At 45.7% G+C, this 19,029-nt stretch overlaps 1 protein-coding gene across 9 annotated transcripts in view; it reads left to right on the top strand.

The window, feature by feature from the left end:
- The window catches only part of FHOD3 (formin homology 2 domain containing 3), a 492,532-nt gene that overhangs the window by 429,385 nt on the left and 44,118 nt on the right, over positions 1 to 19,029 (top strand). For all 9 annotated transcript variants that reach the window (XM_060121093.1, XM_060121091.1, XM_060121090.1 and 6 more), the window contains 2 exons: positions 7,877 to 8,035; positions 17,605 to 17,787. In XM_060121093.1, the coding sequence (XP_059977076.1) occupies positions 7,877 to 8,035; positions 17,605 to 17,787 (342 nt within the window). The remainder of the gene's footprint in view (positions 1 to 7,876; positions 8,036 to 17,604; positions 17,788 to 19,029) is intronic.

The raw sequence follows: 19,029 nt of genomic DNA, 5'->3' as shown, positions 1-19,029 counted from the left end.
GGCCAGGTCCTCAGAAACTCTATTCCTAACTAAAGGTTTTTCAGCTTTTATTTAGGTTTCTTTGGCTTTTGGATGTGGGGTATCTTTGGCTTTTCGATGTTGTTGTTGTCTTTTGCCTTAATGCTTTCCCATGTATATGGCCTTCTCCCTCGTTACAGGACTTAGGGAAATTCCATAGCAGTCACATCGTTATGACATCTGTATTGTGGCATCACTGTCATTGTCACTTTCTCAATGGACAGTTTCGAAAATATCCTGTAGCATCACTCTTGGCAGTTAGCGGGGAACGAGGAGGAATGATTTACCATTTCTAGAGCTCATGCCTTGCTGAGCCAGCCCCAGGGTCTGTGACAGTGATGCTGACAAGCGTTTTGAGAGGTCAGTCGCCTTTCATGGAAATGCTCTCAAACTTAGCAGTATTCTCCAAGACTCTGAGTTCTCTTAATAAATCATGTCCTTAGCCCAGTTTCTGTTTTCAGTCACAGCACCCTCTGTGATGACAAGTTCTGTGTGCTGAATAACTGCTTTTTAAAAACTGCATCCTTTGTGTCTAGTAAAATTACTCTTTAAAAATTCAAAGGGGTGACTCTCCGTGTCAACATTTCAGAAAACTTTGGAAGGCAAGCCCTATCCACCTGCCCAGACTGTGAGCCTCCACAGTCTTTGCCCGTGCTCCCCTCCCTACTCTGCTCACGTTGTCCTCTCCTCCCACGTGGAATTTTATGCCTTCACGGTGGCCCTTCTCTGGACCTTGGCCGTCTTTATCAGGGTGTGCCACGGCTCATTTACTAGATCTACTTCCCACACCAGGCACTGTCCATGTGCCTGGGAGTCTGCACAGACTCTAATGAGCATCCGTAAGCTCTTTTCATTCATTCAGGAAGCCCCAGGCAAGTTGTCCATGTCCCCGGGAAGCAGCTCTGCAGGCTAAACTGAGTATCAAGTCCCTGCACTGTCTCCTGCAACTATCACTATTCAGGGTGGGGACACCGGTCTGATCTGACGCTCCTGTTTATGTAGGTGCCTTTGATCAGTAAGCGTGGTAGATGCATTAGTTATGAAAAATACACTTTGGTAAACCATATATTTTTAAAATACAATGTTATTAGGTTAAAATGATAAAAAAAAAAGGAGTCATTGGTAGTGAAAAAAGCTAAGAGCTAATTCTTAGAAAGCACTATTTTCCAGGTGTTGTCCTGAATACTTTACATGTATCAATACCAGTAATACTCTTCTAATAGTCCCAGCAGACACTTCTGTTGTGCTTACCAGGGGCCAAGCCTTGTTCTCACTGATTTACATCCATTGTCTCCTTTCATCCTCACAACAAACCCTGTGAGATTGGGTCCCAGAGAGGACAGGAGACACAGAGAGATTCAGTGACTTGGCAAGGTCTCCAGGCTGTGAATGGGTCAGACCCCAGCTGACCCCCCTGGTGACTTGATGCTCTGCATATTTGCAGTTACCCTTCAGGGCTCCTGAATCTGTTCGTGTCATCCCTGGATTCCGTTTTGTTTCGGCTACTTTCAAGCTCATGCTCTGAACACTTCCTCGTGCTCTTCCCTTGGGGATTTTTAAATCTTGTCATTTTTTTAAAAAAAAGATTCTCTCTTTCTCCTTAATGATCTGTATGCTTTGCTACTGAAACTTTAAATTTCATTTGGTCTGGACTCCACCTCTAACTGTGTGACCTTGAGCAAGTCGGTCAACCTCTCTGAGCCTGGTTTTGATTATGGGGGGAAAAAAAGAAAGAAACCAGGCCTGATCCTGTGTGCCTGACCTCCCAGGGTCGTTCGGTAGACCCAGTGCAACAGGGGAGAATGTGTTTTGTGCTGTGTTAACAGGTCAGTCTTTTTTTATGCTATTGATTTTCTTAGCCTTTGTCTCAACGTGACTTTCCTGAGATTCCGATGTGAGATTTTAAATTAGCCTCTAAGTTTAATGACTACTATTTAGCGTTAAAGTTTTCCTTTCCACTTTTTCCTAACTGCTGCCTGAATATTCACCCTTCTCTTTTCCAAAACTGAATGATTATGAGGGGGAGTAATGGTCTCGTCCTCGGGATATTGAATGCTGTCAGGTTGTGGTCACTCTTACATGGCGGTCACCCACCCCATAACCATTCAGAATCAAGTTTGTCTCTTTACTTGCAGATTCTAAAAGACTTGTTCTTGGAGGCAATACTTTGTTCTATCCAAAAACCTGACTTGCATGTCTCCTACCTGCGAGGCCTGTGGTCATCCGTCTCTGTATCAGGATTGGCATTGCCCCGGAGTCCCCCTGAGAAGACCTGAATAGGTGGTTTAACCGTTCTAAAAAATATTCCTGTCGTATGTGACTTTCTGCCCCTTGGAGTGGCTGAGTTTGCAGGGCCCAACCTCTCGGAGCTGGTTGGTTCTAGAGAGACGGCCCCCACCCAGGGAGCTGACCACCAGGTGAATCTAGGGCTGCAGAGGAAAGTCACAGCCCTTACCCCTAAGCCTTGGCAGTTAGCACTCACTGCTTAAATTGAGTACCTCTTCTTTGCTTCTTAGAAATTCTGTAAGTCTTGTGGTCATGGGCACCACCTGTTTGAAGCTTCCTCCTGGAGGAGCTCACTTCTGCCTCCTGGAACTGGACCCTCAGCCCTCTTGGACAGCTTGGGAGAAAGGAGCTGAACTGCCTTGGTGACTTCCTTCCTGCCCCTTCTCTCTAAGAGGTCTCTGCTGGCCCTGACAGCATCTCTTGCTATAGAGGGTAACCTCAGTCTCTCACCCTTTTGGCTGTTACACCCTCTCCCCACTCCCTGCAATCTTCTTGGCCAAGTCAAAAACAAACAGAAGCCCTCCATTCCATGCAAACCAGAAGCATTTCTCCAGAGACTGTATTTCTGGAAGGGCAACTGTTGGCAGGTTGGAGGCTCCCTGATAGTTGTTGTTTTGAAGGAGGTTCTGGGTGTTGCTGCCTCGTTCAGCTCAGAAGTTCAGCTTCACTAGGCTTTCTGGAAGCAAATCAGAGCCTGGCCTCTTCCTAGAGTGCCTCCTGCCCCTTCAAGAAGTAAGTTCCTCTTTTACCTTGAGAACTTCTGGATGTACGTGGGGAAATTTCACGTTCAAAGACATCCCCACCCTGGTTCCCCCAACTCTGCTCACTTCCACTCTGTTGCTGGGGCAACTCTCTTGCCCCAGAGACAGTTGTTCCCATTTTCACTTCCAGCAGCTCCCTAGTCCAGCATCCTGTGCCTGAAGCCCCACCCACAGGAGCCTCCCTCAGCATCCTTTCTGCCCTGTGAATTCTTGAGAACTGAGGGCAGAGGTTTGGCTGATAGACCTTTTATCAAAGAATTGAGGCAGAAATGCTTATTTCCTGTTGTCCCAGGACCGACCATTGCTGCCGGTGGCATCGTGGCCCCCCACGTTTTTATTGGTCTCCATGAAAAATGTCCCCATTCAAGGTGTAGGAGCCTAACAGGTACTCAGGAAATGAGATCTATATCAAAGAAAGGCAAAAAATAAATAAATGTGGGAAGATACCCTGCCAACCAGCAAGAGACAGTTGAAGGACTGAGACTGCTTCTCAGCCTCTTTTCCTGCTCAGGGTTTGCTGTCATGGACCATCGCTGATAACAGCCAATCAGCAGAGCGGTCTCATGGGGTGTGGCATACTCCAACCACGATGACATTCCCACACAGCCTGTGTTCTTGCTTTCTGCTGGCTTTTTTTTTTAAAGAAGGAAGATGTCAGTCAATCCAGTCTGTCATGATGTTAACCTACCATGTTGAGTCTTTTGACTTAAAGTTACTTTCTTTGGTTCCGTATTAGAATTGGGCTTTCATGATGGATTGTGACTCACTGATCTTGCGCTCTTGTTGGAATGCCCTGGATCGCTGTATGAGAGCTTTTTCTGTACTTTCATTCTATTCTGTTCTATCATTGTAGCTGTTTAGTGCCAGTGCTACACATTAATTATATCAGTTTTATAATACCTTTTTAGAGCTAATTGGGTAGATATTATATATATTTCTACTTATGGATTTTTTACACATATATTCTTTCATAGTAACTCTAGAATATTTTTTAATTCCAAAACAATCTTGTTGGAATTTGATTAGAATCATTTTAAATATATATATTATTTATATATAAATTCCATGATGAGAGATAATGAACATCCTTACAACACTGAGGCTTCCTATCCAGGAACATGATGTTTCTTATTTATGCACATCTTTTTCTTTTTCTCTCAAGAAAATGTTGTCAGTTCCTTCAAGTAGGTCCTGTATTGATATTTCAGGAGGTTTGGGCGTTTTGTTTCCTTGTTTGTGTGTTGTTTTCGGGGGTGTGTCTGGGCTCAAGTAAAATGCAAAACAACTTTCTCATCTCCTGCCCAGGAGTATCACCTCCTGACATCCTCCCAACCCTGTTCCACCTTTGTCCCATCACATCTTCGCCCTTCCTTTCCAGATGCCTTTAGAGGGTCATTTAACGTTTCCTAACCTCCTTTACAGGGAACACTGGGTCTTATCTGCTTTATCTCCTCTTTCTATCATTGACCAATTTCCTATTTTTCTCATTTCAAACAATGGACAGTCACAGACTGTCTGATCAAAGAAGTGCAATAAGGAGATGAGTGCCTGAGAAAGACTCTTAGCAAGAGTAGGATGACTGGGCTGGGGGTGAGAAGGGGCTGGAAGCAGGAGGCCCGTGGTGGGCTGCCCTGGGAGGCTGGCACCAGGGGTCAGGCTCAGGGTGCAGGTGGCAGGAATGAAGGACGGGGCACGAGAGGATTTGTGGAAGAGGATGGGCGACAGTGACTCAGACACAGGACCAGGTGAAGGACGTAGTGAAGGTCACTCTTGCTGGTCTGGGCTTTGACCCTGAAAGAGGATTGAAATGGATCAGAACTGATGATGGCTAATCCCTAGATAGGACGCATGCCTCCCGGCACGGAGAACTTTGGCTTGTTCTTTCAGGCGCTGCTCCAGTTCATTGTGGGAGGGGAGGAGAGAGTTGGACGAGCCCGCATGACCCACCCCTCGTGTTGGGCAGGACAGCCGCCAAGGCACTTGAGGGGTCAGTAGCATCCAGTGGAGTCTGTTTTAATTATGAAGAAGAGCATTTAAAATACCTCTTGGCTAAAATCCAGAGATGTAACAATTCAATTTCAGATATGACTTTAATTCTTATTCCTTCCTTTGCGAAGTGGTGGGAAGTGCTCTGAAAACGTGTAGCGTCGTTTGTGAAGATAGCTTCCCCATGGAAGTGCTCTGAAAACGTGTAGCATCATTTGTGAAGATAGCTTCCCCGTTATCTCAGGATGCCCAGCAGCTTGCTTCTTCCCGACTTATGGGGGTGTGGGTGTGGGTGTGTCCGTTGGTGTGAACTGAGTTCTACTGAGAATGGCGGCAAGGACATCTCAGGCTCAGAGCCACCCCTGAGTCTGTGTGGGTTGCTTGCTGCACGTGGACGCTGGCTGAGGTGGGAGGGCTGAAATCTGAGCAGTGCTTCCCTCTCAAGCTGTTTGCCATGGGGCTGTGTCTCCCTGGAGGTGGGCATCTTTCTCTCATTTGCACAAAGGCTGCAGTTGGGCTGGGCCTGCTCAGTCATCTCTGCAGGCTCCTAGAATGACGGGGACTCTATAGATGGGGGGCTAAGGGCTAATGATTCCCAGGGAACCCCTGCCTTCCCATAAATGCTTCCTGCGCTGGAGCCTGGCTGTGGGTAGTTGCCTCTCCAATGCCAGGTCCCAGGCTTCTTCCATCTTCCATGCTGCCGTCCATGTGGCTTCATTCCTTATGCTCGTGAGATGTCTCACTGCTGTCTCTCTGAGCCTCACATCCACATTCTAGGCAGGAAGAAGAAGGAAAGGCAAAAGGCATGGCTCACTGGGTCTATCTCTTTTTAATCAGGAAAACAAAAACCCAAACTGCCAGCCTTACCTGCCAAGGGTCCAGGGAGGTGGCTGATTTCACTGACATATTACCAGCCTGAAAAAAATCAAGTCCCTGTTGGTGAGCAGGGAAGAGGGAATGGATGTTGGACAGGCTCCCTGTAGCACCTGGAGGGGTGGACACCCCGCACCCCAACGTGGGCATCGCAAGTCATCACATCTGTCTTCATTGCCTGTAATCAGCATTTTGTCAAACCTCTTCTCATTCCTTCTTAGCCTTCTATACACAAAATAATATTTTAAAGTAGATTTCAGCTAAATTTCAGGGGCTCCTGATAAGCTTATTTGCTTAAATATATAGAAGACAAGCTTGCCCTACAGAGTGAGGGTGCATTTGTGCCGCGTGTCCCTGGGAGCTCACAGTGCCAAGCCGACGAGCACACCCACAGGAATTGTTCCTCCCGGCTTCCAGGCGGCCAAACAGCTGGGATGCTTTCGGTTATTTTCTTCATGAAGAAATTGTAATTTATTCCCAAATGCATATTTAAGGACCTAAAATAGAATGTTAGCAATTGAGTTTGGAAGGGCTCAGTAGGACTTAAGGGGCCGCAGCCATCTTTCCTTGCCAGCTCCCAACCTCCTGTGCTACAGCGACCAGCTTCCCTGGGCGGCTCAGCTGCTCCCAGGCCCAGCCTGGTTCCCTTCCTCAGAGGAGGGGCTGAGGCCTCAGCACAGGAGGCCGACCTTGAGCAGCTGTAAGCTGCTCAGCTGGGACCTGCCTGCAGGGGGCTTCTGAGCAGCTGATTCATGGAGCTCCCCCATATGGCCTCCAAACCTCCAGCTTCATCCCTGGCAGTTCCCTGGAACTAGACAAAGGCACTTCTCTCCTTATATTCTCTCCCAGCCCCAGGCTAGTCCTAGGCAGTCTTGAGGGTCCAGCTCAGGTGGCAGCTTCTCCAGACCCTAACCCCCTCCACCACCAGGTGAGTTAGTTACCCCACAGCTGGGTCCCTCACACGGTGAGCACACCCCATCACTGTGCTGGACGGGTCTTACCCATCCTCGTCACCCCAGGCTTGTTTCATGAATCAAAATCATCATCCTCCCAGCCCTGTGGCCTCAAGGGAAGCTGTGCAGCACAGGGAGCTTGCTGGCCGACCCCCCTCCACCTGTCCCGGTTGCCACCCGCCCTTGACTTCCCGAGAGCTGAAGGGGAAGGCTGCGGGCCTTGTCACAGCTCTGGGCAGAGGTGAGCATTGGCTCAGCACCTCACACCTTCCTGGCTTCTGGCCGTGTGCCAGCCCGGGGCTGGCCGCCGGGACTGCCCCGAGGATGCCAGGCCAGCAGGGAGGCCACATACATCAGGGCTCTGTGGGGACTTGGTCCCCCTCTTCGGCCTCTTTGCCAGTTTATCCCTCACTCCTCTTCTCCCACCCACTGGGCAGCTGCCCAGATGGCTGTGTGTAGCAGGAGAGGCGGAAGTGCTCAGGTGTCGGGGCGGAGGATGTTGGAATGATGAGAGGAGCTCCTGAGATGCAGAAGGGCTGACCGGCCAGCGATGCCGGATTCCCCTCTGGCTCCCGTCTCCTCGGTGCGCGGACCAGCTTTCTCCATCTCTGGGCACACACCACACGCTCCAGGGCCAAGCAAGGCACATTCCGACACCTTGCAGCCTGCAGGAAGGGAACTCTGAGAGGTTTGAGTTTTGTTTCCACTGCTTCTATGGAAAAAAAACAGTTTTTTTTTTCCTTGCAAAATATCACATTTTTCCCAATTGAAGGCAAATCAATTTTATTTTGTAACGCGTCTGACTCGCGAAGTTCCATTGCTGCCCTGCTCTTGGCGGCCTCTTGGAACTAATCCCTGATCTCTGCTGTGCTGTAGCCAGTCCTTCCCTGAGCTAAACTGAGGGCATTTGTTTTCATGTCTAAGTAAGTTGTGAGTTTGCTTTTAAGAGAGGACCAAAGATGATGCATTAATCTTGGATTCTCCTTATTTTATCACAAGAAAACTGCTGCAGATGGAAAAAAGCAGGAGATCATCGTCCTGGATTCCAAGAGGAGCAATGCTATTAATATCGGTCTGACGGTACTGCCCCCTCCAAGAACGATTAAGATAGCCATTTTGAATTTTGATGAATATGCCTTAAACAAAGAAGGGATTGAGGTAAGGGGAGCTCTGTGGAGCGTTATTTGTGTTCTGTAATACGTTGCATATGTAAACATTACTGTGTCCAATGTGACTTTCTCCACAGGGTGGCTTGCCATTTTTCTGTCTCAGCCAGATTCTGAATAATGTTAATAATTCTCACATCTTGTTTTTTAACTTCTGGGGGAAAAGAAGCCCCACTTTGCCTAGGAAATTCAGAGATCCTCACTCTCTGGTTCATTTACTAACTTCCTTCTGACCACATTCCACCTGCCTCGATGTGGAAGAATTTGACAACCGCCACGGGTGTGGGGCTGGGATGCCTTCTTTCACATCATTTCAAACCAAATACGTTTAATGAACAGTCTCAAAAGTAGGGTTTTCCATACGTGCTCACTCCGTGTTAGCGGATTTGTTTCTCTCTTGGCACCCTTTGGGGTGTGTAGAGATGGGTTTCATTTGATCAGCTGGAAAACCCAAGCCAACTGAGTCTGCAGCATTTGTTAATCTGAGTGGCACAAGTGGAGAGAGATTGGGTGCCTTGGCTGTGACTACATGGCTGGCAGGCGGCCCAGCTGGCGCCACAGCTCCCCTGCTCTGCCAGGGCCCAGTGCCCTTCCACCAGGCCCTGCTCACCCTTCGCTATGGGCTGGTGCCTGTCCGTAGGAAGTTCAATCTCCTGTTCTTATAACAGAGAAAGAGTGCGTGAAACCAATGGCTCAGTCCACAGAATCCTACAGATGGGTGGATGGCCTGGAGGCTCACTGGGTCAGAGTGGGGATCTGAAGACACTGCTTCGTGACGTTGGGTGACACCCACCCCGTCCTTCTATTGGCAAAGAGCCCTGGGTTCCTTTAAAGGCTCTCCATATCTGAGATTCCTTCATACCCAGTCTTATTTGAAAGCCTCCAGAGTGAAGGAAGCCAATGAAGGCTGGCTGCAGGGAGGGAGAGCGGGCTTTGGCGGGAGAGTTGAAAGTGAGGAGGGCCTGGGGGACTGTGCCCTACGTGTCTCCAGCCCTGAGTGTGGTAGGGGGCAATGGGGCCCATGGGGCAAAGTGACGCCTGAACCCAGGAGGACAGACGTGCCTTTGTGCTTTGGAAAGCACAGACCTCCACAGGAAAAGCCGTGTTCCAGAGGTTTGTACTGGATTGAGTACAAACTTCAAAATCCATGCCTACCCAGAACCCCAGAATGTGACCTTATTTGGAAATAGGGTCTTTGCAGACATGATCAAGTTAAGATAAAGTCATCCTGGGTTAGGGTGGGTCCTACTCCACTGGCTGATATCCTTCTAAGAAGAGAGAAGTTTGGACAGAGACACAGAGAGGGGAATGCCATGGGAACACAGAGGATACACAGGAAGACACACAGAACAGAGCACCGTGTGATGATGGAGGCAGAAATTGCAGGAAAGCGTTTACAAGCCAAGGAGCATGAAGGACTGCCGGCAACTACCAGAAGCGAGGACGAGGCAAGGAAAGATCCTCCCCTCGAGTCTTCAGAAAGAGCATGGCCCTGCCGACACCTTGATATTAGACTTCTAGTCTCTCAAACGGTGAGAGAATAAATTTCCTTTGTTTGGAACCCCTGAATTTGTGGCGCTTTGTTATGGCAAACCTAGGAAACCAGTACGAGGCCTAAGCAACTCTGCCCTGAGAAACACACACACAGCCTGTGCCAGGAGCAGGTACGATGAGGGAAATGGTACTTCTCTCTGGCTGGAGAGGAGGTGGAGCCCAAGCCCTGGAGTCAGGCCATGCAGCACAGCAGGTCAGCAGAGCCAGGGAGTGAGGGCACGTGGCACACCGGGGAGGGTGTAAAAAGGAGAGAGCAGGTGACAGGAGGCAAATACAGAGAGGGACACTGAGGCAGCTGCCAGACAACGAGAAAGAAGGGAGCAGGCCCAGCCTCAGTGTGAGGCACCTCCACCCTGGGACGCACAGAGCAGCAAGAGAGAAGGGCATTGGGCAGGTGGGAGCTGCCAAGCGGGACGAACCAAGTGCAAAGTGTCTCTCACATAGGACAGAGTAGTAGGCCCTAGTGCACATTCTGGCCATCCTATTTACTTCACAGGATCTTTTAAAGACTGTAAAAGCTTCAGATTCGTACATAGGCTCCAAATGCAGCCAGGGCCAGCTTGATTGAAGGAAAAAATGACAACTTCCCCTTTTAAAAATATTTCCCCTTATTGCCATGAGAACTTGAAAGTCCATCAGGAGAGGTGGATGCCTTTGGTTTTGCCTTTTTTCTTTCCTGAAATGTCAGTCTCCCTAGGTGGGGAGAGTTTCAGATACAATAAGTTAGTTAGACTTTAGAATGAATCAAATTATTTTTTCCTTTTCTGACTGGTTTTTTCAATCCAGGAAGGAATGATGATAGGTACAATAATGATGACGGATATGGGAGCAGCACAGCACTAAACTTGACTTTCCTAGGTTTCCTCCTGTGGGCCAGACACCAGGTAGGTGCTTCACACAGACGCTCATCAGACCCTTACGAGGTACATACTATTATGTTCTTCATCTTAAAGATGAAGAGGGCGAGTTCCAACGTTTGTCTGTGTCCAAGCTCACGAGCCAGTAAGAGGTCGAGCTGAAATATGATTTCTAGAGCCTGAGCCGGAAGTGCAATCCACAGGCCAGCTCTGGCGGCGGCCAGCCCAGGTGGGCTGTCTGGGCCTGGGCTCACCCACCGAAAAGAATAAGAGGGAATCTGGAAGGGGAGTGAGAAGATGCATGAGGCAACGCAGTCCGCATCACAGCGCTGCCTATGGTTTTCCTCTGGGAGTAGCTGGCATATGAAATGAGGTACAGTGAGAGGACACAGCCATGGAAATCACTGCCTAACCCTTCCTGAGAGCTTGTTGTGTCATGAGTGCTCGCTAAATTCATATATAGTCACAAGACATGGAGTTACACATTTTTACCACACTTTTTTTGAAAGCAAGGTTTATCATCTGGCACTATTGCCATTCTGGGCTGGACAGTTCTTTATTGTGGGAGCTGCCCTGTGCATTGTAGGGTGTTCAGGATCCCTGGCCTCTGCCCACAAGATGCCGGTGGCACCCATCCAGGGGTGACAACCAAAAATGTCTCTTAGACTTCATCAATATACCCTGGGGACAGAATCACCCTGATTGAGAACCCCTCATCTGAAGCTGCCTGGGCAAATCCAGAGACTGTGTATATTTTCAACTCTTGTCAGCTGTAGCTGAGAATCCAGAAGAAACCAGTCTTTGTGGGGAAGACAGAACCCAGGCCCTCCCAGCTGTTACCTGCTGTCTCTGGCCACTGATCCCAGGGGCCCAAGGGGTAGAGATGGTCTTCATCCAAGTGCAGAGATACTCCCCCAAAGCTTATTGTCTAGGCTTGTTGTTCAAGAGTTAAGTCAGGGCTGAGAAGAGATGTAGGTTGCGTCCTTACAGATCTTCACTAATATGATTTCCAGCTTATGCCCAAATGGCCTTTTGCCAAGCCGTCTGCTTCTTGGATGCAGGCCCTGTAGCGTGGCACCACGGCTTAATGGGGTCATTCGAAACGAAACCTCTGTGTACCTGGACGTGATTAGGATGTATTTACTGACATCCTGTTTGTCACCCCCATGTTTTGTATCTGGTTCATCATGAAAACCCACGGGAGCAAGTAACTTCATTAAGGAAGTCGTTTTTCATAAGAGTATTAAACTTTAGAATATGATTTGGGGGCATCTCTAAGTATTATTAATGGTATTTTCCCAAGTAAAACATCGCTGAGGTATCACAGATGGAAGTAGGAAGGGTTTTCATTTTTCTCCTTGCTTTTGTCATTTTTAGAGTCTGTGTTTGCTCAGAGGGTAACACAATTGAATGGCCCCAAACGACATTTAACTTGGCCCTGCTTGGCTGCCAGGCCAGTCAGCGTCCTAGAAACAGAATTTCCCTTTGGCCGCCTGTACAAAGCTACAGTATCTTCTCAAGCAGTTTGTGTTGGGAACCCCGTCCACGGGTCCCTGAGTGAGCGCTGGGCACGCGCAGATGAGCCTGAGTGCAGGAGCCCATCAGTGGGTCCACAGTGCCAGGAATGAGAATGTCCCACCTGGTAGTTTGTGGAATCGCCATGAGCACGGAGGTGGTGCTAGAAAGTAAGAGGAGCCCCTGGGTGGTTCTCCAGCGCTACCTTGGTTATCCAGCCTAGCTTCAGGCACTGCATCTTCATCTGTAAATTTGGTGCATAATTTCTGCCTTACATGCCTCACTTGAGTAATCATAAGAACGAAAGAAGATACTATCAAGAAATAAACTTGAGGAGTTAACTAAAAAAAAAAAAAGCCGCTCCCTGAGATGAAGTGCATGAAGAGAATGCCATTGTCTCATGAGACTGCAAGTTGCATCCAAGCCCTGCATAAAGGCTCCAACTTTCTGCTGTTAGGTTCTCATCCAGAGTCGTAGCCAGGGTTCTGTTCAGAACTCAGGAGATATGGGGATACACGTATGTGTATAGCTGATTCAATTTGTTATAAAGCAGAAACTAACACACTATTGTAAAACAAATATACTACAATAAGGATGGTAAAAAAAAAAAGAACTCACAAGACTTGATAATTACTTAGTATGGTCTCATCTGCAAGTGAATGAGATGGCCAAACCCCAAAGCATTTGGGTCTGTAAAAAATAAGTCAGACTTATGAATTTTCATCTGAAATATGATTTTCAGATACAAAAGCAAGCATAGTTAAAGCAGTGCTGGAGAAACACTGTCTGGAAGAAAGCAAAAAAACACTGAGATTATTATGTCATGGGCCTGTTTGATGTTTTTCTCCTTGTGAAACCAAATGGTCATCACAGAAACATCAGTAAATCTACTGACATGGTAAAGAGCAAATTAAAGGTATGCTCATTCCCTTGTCATCTGCTCATGGAAAAAAGGGACCATCACCTCATAGGAGGTAGCGTTGACCTCCTGTCCCCGTCTTACGGCTATTTTTATTGTCAGTGATGTGTAAAAAATAAGTAAAATAAACTGGCAGATGGTAACCTCATAAATCTTCAGTAGTGAACAAATGGTTTAAATTAGAGAAAGGAAAAACAAAAGAGTGTTTGATTACTTTCCCAAAGGAAAAAAGCAAACAAAAATCATCCCAGGAAAATGCCTTCTGAGGAAGGGGGAAAAGCGTTGACAACTTTATATTTCGGAATTCTTGTACATGCTTAAAACAATTTGAGCATTAAGAAAATTAAAATACAAATTCTTACTTAAGTTTTTCTTTTGAAAACCAGTTGAGTTCAAATGCTGGGTGTTTTGGAAGAAGTGACATCTGCTTGGATTGTTTTGGTCCTTTTTAAATGCCATCTGTGTGGACAGGTGGAATCAGTAGCATCAGCCTGTGGGAGAACAAGGAGGATCGTCACTGAACGTCTCCCCAGTGCTCCATTCCACCCACATAATCTGTGTTTGGGGTCGTGATGAAGAGGATGTTGGAAGAAGAGGTATCTAGGGCTCACCACCTGTGACCTCACTCTGACCACAGCCCAAAACATGTCTTCAATACAGTTTGTCATCACTGGCTTCTGATAAACTCCTGAGACAGCCCTCCCTGATAACACTTTCAGAAGCCTAGGACAACTACTACCCCACCCAGATACATCCTAAGGCACAATCATGTAGATATCTGCATGTTTGCTGATTCTGGTGTCAAGTGTCCAGTCTTTTATTTTGACTTTTTTTTTAATTAATATAGAGTAAAGTTGACTTTTGGAGGGGGTCCAGGTCTACTGAGTTTTAAAACATATATAAATTCATGCAATGACCACTGTAGTCAAAAATTCAAAGCAGTCCCATCTCCCCAAAAAGCTCTTGTGCTGTCCCTTTCTAGTCACACCCTTAACCCACCCCTAGCCCCTGTTAATGACTGATTGATTCTCATCACTATGGTTTTGTCTTTCCGAGAATGTCATACACAAGGAATAATACAGCGAGTAACCTTTTGAGATTGGCTTCTTTCACTCAGCATGATCGATGCCTCTGAGATTCATCCAAGTTGCAGTTTGTATCTACAGTTGGTCCCTTTTTATTGCTGAGTATCATCGCATTGTAGGGATGTACCACTGGCTGTTTGTAAATATAAATATCCACCCGTTGAAGAATATTTAGCTTGGTCCAGTTCATAGCAGTTATGAATAAAGCTACTACAAATACTCATGTACAAGTTTTTGTGTGAATACTGTTTTAATTTTTCTAGGGTAAATACAAATGGAATTGCTGGGTCATGTGATAACTCTATGTTTAATCTTTTGAGGAACTGTAACTTGTCTCTTCATTCTCTTAACAGTGTCTTTCACAGAGAAAAAACGTTTAATTTGGATGAAGGTTAATTTATCAACCTATTCTTTTTTTGTATCATGTCTAGGGGTTCACTGCATAACCTGTGTCACAAAAATTTTCTCCTGTGTTTCCTTCTAAAAGTTTTGTAGTGTTGCTTCTTACTTGTAGATCTATGATCCCCTTTGTGTTAACTTATGTAGAAGGTGGAAGGTTTAAGTTGAGGTTCACTTTTTACATATGGATTCCAGTTGGTCCATCCAACACCATTTGTTGAAAACACTACCATTTGTCCACTGAACTGCCTTCATACCTTTGTCAGAATCACTGGGCCATATTTGTGTAGTCTATTTCCGGGTGCCCCGTTTTGTCCCACTGTATCTATCATTCAGCCCATGCCACACTGTCTTAATACCGCAGCTTTATTGTAGATCTTAAAGTCAAGTGGTATGACTCCTCCAAGGGTATTCTTTTTCAAAATTATTTTGGTTTGACTGTTTTGGTCCTCTGCCTTGCCATATAATTTTTAGAATCAGCTTGTCTATATCCACAAAAAAATCACGGTATTTTGATTGGAATTGAGTTAAATTTATACATCAATTTTGGGAAGATTAACATCTTGACTATGTTGAGTCCTTCCGTCTGTGAACACTGTTCCTTCTCTCTTCACTTAGATCATCTTTAGACGGTTAGATTGCTTTCATCAGCATTTTCTACTTTCCAAATGCAGATCCTACACGTGCTTTGTTAGATTCATACCTAAGTATTTCATTGTAAACAGCATTTTTTTAAAATTTCAGTTTGTAATTGCTCCTTAGTAATATATAGAAATAAAATGGATTTTTTTTGTATATTGACCTTATATTATGCAACATTGTTTAACTCATTGTTTCATAAGTTTTTTGTAGATGCCTCAAAATTTCCTATGTAGACAATTATACCATCTGTGATAGGAAGAGTTTTATCTTTTCCTTTCCAATCTGTATGTATTTTTAAAATTTTATATACCTGGCTAGGATTTCCACACAATGTTAAATAGGAATGGTGAGAGTGGACGCCCTGTCTTGTTCCCATTCTTACAAGGAAAGCATTCTCTCTGTCACCATTAAGTATGAAATGAGCTGTAGGTTTTTTTTTTTAATAAATGTATCTTATCAGGTGGGGGAAATGCCTTCTATTACTGGGTTGCTGAGATTTTTTTGTCATGAATGGAAATTGAATTTTATCAAAACTTTTTTGAGTCAATTGAAATGACTGTGTGCATTTTCTTGTTCACACTGTTAATCAGGTAGATTAATTGCATTGATTAATTTTTTTCATATTGAACCAACCTTGTGGCTATTTTAAAATATATTGCTATATGAAATATAGCAATAGATTTATATATCTTAATATATTGGCATTTATTTATATACTTTAAAATATTTTGTTAAGGATTTTTGCATCTGATTCATCAGGGTATTGGCATGTAGTTTTCTTTTCTCGACTAGATTAACTTTGTCTGGTTTTTGTATCATGGTCATTCTGGTTTCATAAAAAGAATTAAGAATTGTTCCATCACTTGTTGGAGTTCAAGCCACAGATTCTGACCCACCTTCTGTGGACTGTTGTTCCAGCGTCAGCTCAGTTTTCAAAGTTTTCAAAGAGCAGTTCAGGTCTCAAAGTCTTTAATGTGCTTTTGAAGGTCAGATTCATACATGAACAGCTCAAGGAGAAGCTCAGAAGTTCTTAAACAGCTTTGTGCCCTTGCTTTGCAGGCTCTTCATGTTTCCTGACCTCCCCACTGCTTTCTGGTTTTCTGGGGCCTTCCTTTTTAGTCCTCCAGTGAAAGCTAGGTCTTTAGTTACCTCACTTTACCATGCACTCGCTATGACTGTGCCCATGTCTGGGGCCAAGCAGAGAGAAGATAGAAAAGAAAAGCATAAGGGGTTTGCCCCATCTCTTGGGAACACAGCTCCACTGACTGGAGAGGAATGTTCACTTCATCTGAGTTTTAGGACCTGCCAACCTTGCTGCCACCGCTAGGAGGCCCTTTCCCACACCTCGAGTCAGAACTAGAGGGCTCCCCTGGCGTTCTCTCTGTCTGCACCCGATACCCTCTTCCAGATTTTTGGGCTACCTGAGCCCAGGCTAGGGAATACCAGAGGAAAAATGGTCAACTCATTACCAGTTCAGTTGAACTTTCAGTTCTGGTCTTCTTCCTCCATCCACCTACCACTATTTCTTTTTTTAAAAGTCTTCAAGTACCTGCTCCATGCCTGCTGTCCAGGGTGTATAGTTGCATTTAGTGGGACAGACAGAGTATTGCTTACTCTATCTATCTCCCCCAGAACCGAAACTCCTTCCCACACTTTATCCAGATGGTTGCTATTGTAGAGCAGTAACCAAAGCCGCTTAGAATTAATGAATTAACGTAAGTTACCGAAAAGTATGGCACAATGTATATTTCTTTGCTTTGATACTCTCATTTGATAAATGAGAGAAAAATAATGACACCTCCTCTTTCGTAATGTTGTATGTTAAATGTCACGTGATGGGAATTTTTACCTTCTTTTAAAATGTAATCACTAAGGAATTTGAACTTATAAGAGTCCTTCTGATGCCTGTTTGCTCCCTCTGCCTTGCACAATTGACTTTTACCAGAAACAAATAAAAGCAGAAAGTGATACTCTTTCCATTAGTAGGTAAGTATTGCTCTTTATAAGTACCACCATCATTTTTTCCTCAGTCAGACTTGAGCTGAGCCTGATGTTAAGATGTTTTCATTTCTATATAAAATTTGAAATATACTTGAAATATTTAAAACAATGAAAGTTATAATATGGCCCATGTACAAAAGTTAGTCTGAGCTCTTGGTAAATGATTTATTTTTGTAAGCTCTTAAATTAATCTGTGAGAAGATTATATGCTTCACACATTTTACTCTATTTCTTAGGGAACGGGGAGCTGTTCTCTAATCTTCTATCTTATTCTTTCACCTTTCTCTCACACCCCCATCCCTTTCTTGCCTAGAATGTCCTTCATGTACAAGACCAGGAAATTTAGGGCAAGTTGCTTATGGAACTGGAGATTTAAAGAAAGAGAAAGAATGTTAAAACAAATGAATGTAAATTTAGATGCTACGTAGGGCTTTTCCACCCTAAAGTTTATTTGGTATACAGCAGCTGTATATGATAAGAGCACTGACAGCAGAACATCTCTACTACCTGGTTGGGAAGTTACCATATGAATTTGGAAACATCGAGGGGTCCATCACTAAGAATATACTGTATCATTCCATCTTTCCAGAAAATTCTAACCATGATTCCCACTGAAGAAGAGAAGCAGAAAATCCAGGAAGCGCAGCTGGCCAACCCTGAGGTGCCCCTGGGCAGTGCAGAGCAGTTCCTCCTTACACTGTGCTCCATCAGCGAGCTCTCAGCTCGGCTCCACCTCTGGGCGTTCAAAATGGATTATGAAACTACAGAAAAGGTAAGCACTTAGGAAGAGAGGCAGCCAGTCCTATGTCCCCAGAGTTGAGAATGTTCATTTTTTTAACGGTGAACATAGTGAAGTATCATTCCTGAGACAGGGTTTGAAGGGTGCGGGTTTGATCGTGATGGGGTCGTGTCTACACCGAGTGATGTGCAGCCTACCAGTGAGGGCTTATTCTAAAGTGTCTGTCTGGCACCAGCCTCAGATACTTGACTGTTTAAAAAAAACAAAAAAACTATCAAATGTTTTTCTGACTCTATATGCTCATTGTAGAAAATTTAGACAGTACAGAAAGACACAATATGGGAAGTGACTTGCAATCCTTCTAGCTGATGATGGTCACCTCACTGCCATTGACTGTGGCAACCAGCAGGTCACTGGGTCCCTTTGAGAGAGTATCACAGTAGAAAATCGGAGATGAACAGATTTCAAGAGGTTGAGAGGAGAGTAGAAGGAAAGTGAAGGCATGGGAACACTCATCCCGAGTAGAAAGTAGAAGCAGCAGGTGTCCTCTCCGGATGGGCGAGAGGTGAGTATTTTTTGCAGGCTGAGAAGAAGGAACCATGGAGAGGACAAGGGAGGGAGGGATGGTGAGCTGGAGGTGAGCTTGACTGAGAGTAAGTGCCCAGAGGAAGTGGAGAGGATGTGTGGTCTTCCTCTTTCCCCAAGGGAGGGAGCACGGTCCTTTCTGAGGACCAGGCAGGTAGCAGTGGGCTAAGGCTGCTTCAGGAGGAAACTGCTATATTTGACTCTATTCGAGAATCAGGCAGGGCTGAAGAAGCCTAGAACTGCTAGGGTGACGTGGTTGCAGAACTAGTCAGCATGTTCAGATGATTTTCTGGAGAAAAGTGAGGTAACTTCAGGGAGAAAACAGGTCATCGAGTCAGCCTTGGCCAGGGGCTGGGAGGGCCTGCCTAGCAGAAGCGAGGCTGAAGAGAATGCAGCTGAAGCTTCTGGCTTTGGGGTCCATGCGTGGGGAGAGCCTCAGTGAGGACGCTGAGGTGGGGGGTGGTTACAGAACGACCAGACAGAGGGAAGGGGAGACTGAGGCCATGAGGCCACGGGGCAGGCTAGACACCTGAGAGAGTGGGAGTTTTGAAGAAAGTTGGCGTAATGAGGATGATGGCCTTCTAGAAAGTAACCCAGGCCAAGAGGTGGCCAGCCACAGAGTGCCTAGAGGGGAGGTTAGGAGACCTGGGTCCAGGGACAATGAGGCCACAGTTTCCAGTGTCATCTGCC

The sequence above is a fragment of the Lagenorhynchus albirostris genome, chromosome 14 (genome assembly GCF_949774975.1).
Source record: "Lagenorhynchus albirostris chromosome 14, mLagAlb1.1, whole genome shotgun sequence".
NCBI classification, from domain to species: Eukaryota; Metazoa; Chordata; class Mammalia; order Artiodactyla; family Delphinidae; genus Lagenorhynchus; species Lagenorhynchus albirostris.
Note: the sequence above shows the minus strand (reverse complement) of the source record. Positions and strands in the feature narration are given on the sequence as shown.